The following is a 6776-nucleotide window of genomic DNA, read 5'->3' as shown; positions in this document are numbered from 1 at the left end:
CACTTTTTCAAGCTAATTACTTTAAATTAGCCAGGTGTGGTGGTGCACACCTGTAGTTCCAGCTACTTGGAAGCCTGAGGCAGAAGGATTGCCTGAGCCCAGCAGGTCGAGGCTGCGGCGGCCACGAGTGTGCCACCGCACTCCAGCCTGGGTGACAGAGTGAGACTCTGACTCAAAAAAAAAAAAGAAAAAAGAAAAAAGAAAGATCCTGTCGTTTCTGTATTTCAGGCTGAAATCTGCTGGAAGCACCCAAACTTGAAATTCTTATGTTTCCTTTGCTACCACATAATTAATTTTCTTTTTCTTTTCTTTTCTTTTTTTGAGTTGGGAGTCTTACTCTGTTGCCCAGGCTGGAGTGCAATGGCACACTCATGGCCACCCCAGCGTCGACCTTCTGGGCTCAGGCGATCCTTCCACCTCAGCCTTTCAAGTAGCTGGAGCTATAGGCACGCGATACTATGCTTGGCTAATTTTGTATTTGTTGTAGAGACAAGGTCTTACCAAGCTGCCTGGGTTGGTCTTGAACCCAAGGGCTCAGGCAATCTACTTGCCTCGGCCTTTCAAAGTGCTGGGATTACAGACTGAGCCACTGAGCACAGTCCATAATTAATTTTTAATTTTAAAAGGGCATATACACTAACTTACCTGTGAATCACTTTTTCGTATTCAAAGTCTTAGATTATATATATGAAAACTAATTTATTAAACCTCTGTACACAAAGATGAACATACCTGTATAGCAAGCTTAGCTGAAGAATGAAGGTACAAAAAAGTAAAAGTATTACTAAAATCGATGCATGTAAATCACTTACAAAAATACCCCAAATGGGGTAAAGCTGCTCATCCCTGATTTTTCTCATTTGGTTGTCCAAGTTGAAATATGAATTTAAAATGGTTAGAATTTTTTCTTTTAAAAAGTGATATATTAAACTTATATACAGGATAATTAGCAAAATGTAGAAAGGGAAAGTAATGTACAAAAGACAGATTAAAAACCATCACTCTTAACAGACACAATCCAAAAACAGTATAAACCTTAACAAACTACCTCTAAACTAGCGCATACTCACACTTCCCACCCAAATGGTTGTGGGAATAAAATATAGTACACTAGTGAGCCCAGTCCTTCCATTCTTTAAAATAGGCTTGACTTTAGAACACAAACCTTGGACAGATTTTTAGACATGGGAGAGACAAACAGGAAAACAATTTATCTGTCCACTTAGTTAGTACTAATGAACAGAACACAGAGTTATAGGTTATTAAACAGCTCCTGAGGCTATGCCAGCTGTTATTCAGAAGCCTTTTTATTTTTCTGCTGGTTTCGGGGTGAGTTCTTTAACAAGTTTCTTATCCTGAGGTACATTCCAGTAGATTCTGCCATATTCTCAAATTCAAATGGTGTTATTCCGGTTGCAAATTTGCTCATGTCAGGAATGGGGCTATGCACCTTAGTGGCCACTAAAGGACTGGTGTCCACCTGTAAGAGCTTCTGGCTGCCTCCATTTCTGACACCACAGTTCGACGCGACATGGCCATTATCAAGAGGGGTGCCCTCAGCGTCTCCTTGAGCAGATGCTTCCCTTTCCTTCTCACAAAGCAACGTTGCCTCAGAATCGGGACTTGAGGAATGTTCAACTTCTGATTTTTCTATAAGAGTGTCTGGTACCTCAGGCTCACCCAGCACCTGCTTTTCAGACATTTTCCCCTCTGGGAGGGGGAGGTCCACCTCATTTTGACAAGGTGATGAGGCCACAGAATTCCCAGTTAAGGGTGTGTCCACAGGAATATCAGAATCACTGTTGATGCTCTCAGTCTGCTCGAGAGCCGCCCAGATCCGCCTCTGCTGCTCTTCAAGTTCTTCTAGAGTCAGCGCGTCCTCGTCCATAGCTGCAGACACTGTTCTGGTCTGAGGTGAGTCACTGGGAGTCAGTGGCGGGGTGCCCTTGGGGAGCGGAGGAGTAAAGATGGGCGGAGGCGTTCCCTGCGGGAGTGGAGGCGGCGTGCCAGGGGGCAATGGTGGTTGAAACCGAAAGGGTTCACTGTTTCGAGAACCATGTGGAACCTCCACATCTGAAATACAGTTAAGAGATGCTTTAGAAGACATAATACTATTTGGTTTTACTAAAATTTATTATGTGGCGGGCCCAGTGGCTCACACCTGTTATCCCAGCACTTTGGAAGGTGGAGGGGAGAGGACTGCCTGAGCCCATGGGTTCGAGACCAGCCTTCACAATTTGGTGAGACCTTGTCTCTACAATAAAGAAGCCAGGCGAGGGGCTCAAGCCTGCAATCCCAGCACTTGGGAGGTTAAGGTGAGAGGAATGCCTGAGCCCATGGGTTCCAGAACAGCCTGGGCAACTTGGCGAGACCTCATCTTCACAATAAATCAAAAATCTATAGTACCAGCTACTTGGAAGGCTGAGGCAGAAGGACTGCCTGGAGCCCAGCAGGTCAAGGCTGCAGTGGTCATGAGCGGGCCACTACACTCCAGCCTGGGTGACAGAGTGAGACTTCAACTCAAAAAAATTAAAAAAAAAGCTGGGCTTGGTGGCTCAGCCTGTAATCCCACGCTTTGGGAGGCTGAGGTGAGTGGATTGCCTGAGCCCGCGGGTTTGAGACCCGCCTGGGCAACTTGGCAAGACCTCATCTCTACAATAAATCAAAAAATTAGCCGGGTGTGGTAGCGCATGCCTGGAGTTCCAGCTATTGGAAGGCTGAGGTGGAAGGATCGCCGGAGCCCAGCAGGTCGAGGCTGCGGTGGCTGGGAGCGGCCACTGCACTCCAGTCTGGGCGACAGAGTGAGACTCCAACTCAAAAAAAACAATTTTTAAAAAAATTATTATTGAACTTTAGGTGTATCCAGAAATTCAATGACGAAAAATAGCTGGCTTGAGGAGGAAAACTGTGCATACTCAGCTGCTACAATTATCATCTAATGTCCTCAGTTCACCTGAAAAGACCATCTGCAGGAAGAGCTGGCACTAGGAATTTTTTTTTTTTTTGAGTTGGTTTCTCATTGTGTCACCCAGGCTGGAGTACAGTGGCATGCTCATGGCCACAGCCTTGACATGTTGGGCCCAGGTGATACTTCTGCCTCAGCCTTCCAGGTAGCTGGAACTGTAGGCATGTGCCACCATACCTGGCTCATTTTTTGATTTATTGTGGAGATGAGGTCTTATCATGTTGCCCAGGCTGGTCTCGAACCCCTGAACTCAGGCAATCCTCTCACCTCCCCCTCCTAAAGGGCTGGAATTACAGGTGTGAACCACTGTGCCTGGTGGTACTAGGAACTTTAACCAAACTCTTTGGGAGACTGTTTCTGCGCTATGTACATCATTTTAGACTGAAAAATACAAACAAAATGGAGATATAATTTCTAGGTAGTGTGTTTTAACTGAAGATTGACGCAAGTGGCAGGACATGGTAGGAAATTTGACTGAAGTACAGGTTGGCTACCAAGTGGGTAGAAGACTGAAGGGGAAGAAGGGAGGGGACAAGGCAGAACACACTCTGGCTTATTTCCCAATTCTGCATCTCGAACCTGCTTACCTGCACTGCAGGGTTACATAGCTAATTATTCACCAGTCATCTCCACCTATAGGTCCTACAGACACAACCCACCCAAAACAAACTATCTTTTCCCGAAATCTGAACTCTTATCCTATCTGCTATTCTCACTAATGGCACCACCAGAATACCAGCTTGAAGTCTTGTCATCGAGAATCCTTTTTCCTTCTGCCCCACCTCAGGTCTTTGGCTCTCCGGGGTACACTCCTTCCTATAGACTGCCAGAGTCACTACTACTTGTTTCAGGCCTGTTACCATTTGTCAGCAAGATAAGGTCGCCCTCACCCCTGGATTCATCTTCCTTGCATTTGTCCTCCAAATGGTTGCCAGATTAATCCTTACAAAATACAAATTTGTCCTATAACCTTCCCGTCTCAGTTGCAAACCCTTTAGTGCCTGTCTGTGGCCTATGAGATGAAGTCCAAATCTCTCGATGCCCTCTAATGCCCTCAGGGACTCATAGTCCGCCTCCTTCCTCCTCGTCATCCCCTACTGTCCAGCTTAAACTCCGGCTATCACATGCTGTGGTGGATCCTGGGATACCACATGCTTCTGCATTTGCACTTCCCATTGTCCCCAACACCCCACTCCTTCTCCACTCCTTGGTAAATCCCTGAATTCATCCCTCAAGATGCAGTTCAAAGTCTCTCTATGACGTTATCCAGCATGGCTCCTCAGTTTTTCCTTTGCACCGCCATTATAGTCTATAATCTGCTCTGTGGCAACAACGTGCAACACTACTGTTCTATATGTAACACTGTGGGTCACTACATTTATATTAAAATGATGTTTATACATCTGCAACCCTCATGACAAAGAGTAGAAACTAGGGTAGTAATTGTGTCTTATGGGCATGGTGGCTCACGCCTGTAATCCCAGCACTTTGCAAGATGAAGATGAGAGGATTGCCTGAGTCCAGGGGTATGAGACCAGCCTGGGTAACTTGGTAAGACCTTGTCTCTACAATAAATAAAAAAATTAGCTGGGTGTGGTAGTGCACATCTATAGTTCCAATTACTTGGAAGGCTGAAGCAAAAGGATTGTCTGAGTCCAGCAGGCCAAGGCTGCAGTGGCCATGAGAGTGTCACTGCACTCCAGCCTGAGTAAAAGAGAAACAGAGGGAGACTACTACTAAAACAAACAAAAAAACACAACTCGACTCAGAAGATCAAAGAATAACTAAAAGAGCTGAAAAGAAGTAGGCCAAAAAAACAAAAAACCATATCAGTTATAGTCAGTTATAGCCCCACCAATTAGTGATCAGATAAGAGAAAGGCCAGAACTAAGAAGCAATTACTGAGATATTCTTAGGATTTAATAACTTTCTAGAAACAGAGGGCAGAATTTAGGAGTGGATGAAGCTGAAGATGAACGGAATCTGAGTCTAGATAATTACACAAACATTGGTGGTGTTAATTACAAGGAACATATAAAAGGAGGAAGAGGAGCAAGTGGTAGGGAGAAGAGAAAGTCACATTCTTTCTTTTACAGTGTATATATGTTATGCTTCTAATAAATCATATCCAAAGAGCTCAAAGCCGTGTTTCATTCGAACAAAACATCTCCATAAACACTATTTGTTTTTTTAGTTGGAGTCTCACTCTGGTACCCAGGCTGGAGTGCAGCGGTATGATCTTGGTCACCTCAGCCTCGACCTGTTGGGCTCAGGTGATCCTTCTGCCTCAGCCTTCCAAGTCGCTGGGATTATGCATGTATCATCACACTGCTAATTTATTTTATTTTTATTTTTTGCAGAGATGAGGTTTTGCCGTGTTGCCTAGGCTGGGCTTGAACTCCTGAGTTAGGTAATAATCCTCTTGCCTCAGCCTCTCAAAGTGCTAAGATTACAGGCCTGAACCACTATGTCCGGCCGCAATAAACTCCATTAACAATACAAACGAAAAAATAAACATCATTAACAAACGAATGTTAATAGGAATAGAAATCCAAGCAGCTATATTTCACAATTCCAAACTGAATCACTATGCCTACAGTTTTGGGACACAGAATCCATTTCAAGTAAAACAGAGCATATGCCACTTAATAAAATTCTTCACAAGAAAGGGACAATTAGACTGACTCAGTGCTTCTCCTTCTCCTTGGGAGTGAGCAATCCAGAGGTCATTCATGCAGCTACACCTTGAGGAGCTGTTCCTGCAAGGTGAAAGAAGCTGGGGGGAGCTGTAGAGTGTTACAGGGGTGGGGAGGGCCTACCTTGATTCAGGACCATTGACCTGGGTGTTAACGAGCCACTGAGATCAGTTAGTAGACCCACCTGGCTCTTTCACTAAGCAGAGCTAAAAGGTGGCCCTGATAATTTGGTCTCTTATTCAATGCATGATCACTTAGTTGTTCAGAACCTAGGTAGGGAAGGAGATTGTTAACACCCTCAAAGACCCTGACATTTAGTGTGTTGGTGCGGAGCACTACAGAGTAACAAAGGGGGACTGACGGAGGTGGAGAGATACCTGGGAGACCGGTGGAGGCTTGGGCCTCAGTGTGTGGTCAGAGTGTTCTGATCCAGGCACCTTGTAGAGGCTGATAATGGTGCATCTTTTTTTTATTTTTTTTGAGTCAGAGTATCACTCTGTCACCCAGGCTGGAGTGCAGTGTCATGCTCACAACCACCGCAACCTTGACCTGCTAAGCTCAGGCGATCCTTCTGCCTCAGCCTTCCAAGTACCTGGAACTACAGGTGCACACCACCACGTCTGATAATTTATTTTTTTTTGAGTTGGAGTCTCACTCGGTCGCCCAGACTGGAGTGCAGTGGCCACTCCTGGCCACCGCAGCCTCGACCTGCCGGGCTCCAGCGATCCTTCTGCCCCAGCCTTCCGAATAGCCAGAATTATAGGCATGCACTACCACGCCCAGCTGATTTTTTGATTTATTGTAGAGATGAGGTCTTGCTGCCCAGGCGGGTCTCGAACCCGTGGGCTCAGGCAATGCACTCACCTCAGCCTCCTAAAGGCGCGGGATTACGGCTGAGCCACTGAGCCCGGCTCTGGCTAATTTTTTGATTCATTGTACTGATGAGGTCTTGCCAAGTTGTCCAGGCTGGTCTCGAGCCTTCCAAAGTGCTGGGATTACAGGCATGAGCCACTGTGTCTGGCCCTTTTATTTTATTTTATTTATTTATTTATTTAATTTTTGAGTTGGAGTCTCACTCTGTCGCCCAGATTGGAGTGCAGTGGCCGCTCCCGGCC

General features: G+C 45.6%; 1 protein-coding gene across 1 annotated transcript in view; it reads right to left on the bottom strand.

Moving 5' to 3' along the window:
• Positions 1 to 674: 674 nt before the first annotated feature.
• ZCCHC8 (zinc finger CCHC-type containing 8) overlaps positions 675 to 6776 on the bottom strand; it is a 33073-nt gene continuing 26971 nt past the window's right edge. Inside the window, exon 14 of the mRNA XM_008050406.2 lies at positions 675 to 2073. Within this exon, the coding sequence (XP_008048597.2) occupies positions 1292 to 2073 (782 nt within the window). The 3' untranslated portion in view covers positions 675 to 1291. The remainder of the gene's footprint in view (positions 2074 to 6776) is intronic.

The sequence above is a fragment of the Carlito syrichta genome, unplaced genomic scaffold (genome assembly GCF_000164805.1).
Source record: "Carlito syrichta isolate Samal-C Ts95f unplaced genomic scaffold, Tarsius_syrichta-2.0.1 Scaffold145297, whole genome shotgun sequence".
Classification (NCBI taxonomy): Eukaryota; Metazoa; Chordata; class Mammalia; order Primates; family Tarsiidae; genus Carlito; species Carlito syrichta.
Note: the sequence above shows the minus strand (reverse complement) of the source record. Positions and strands in the feature narration are given on the sequence as shown.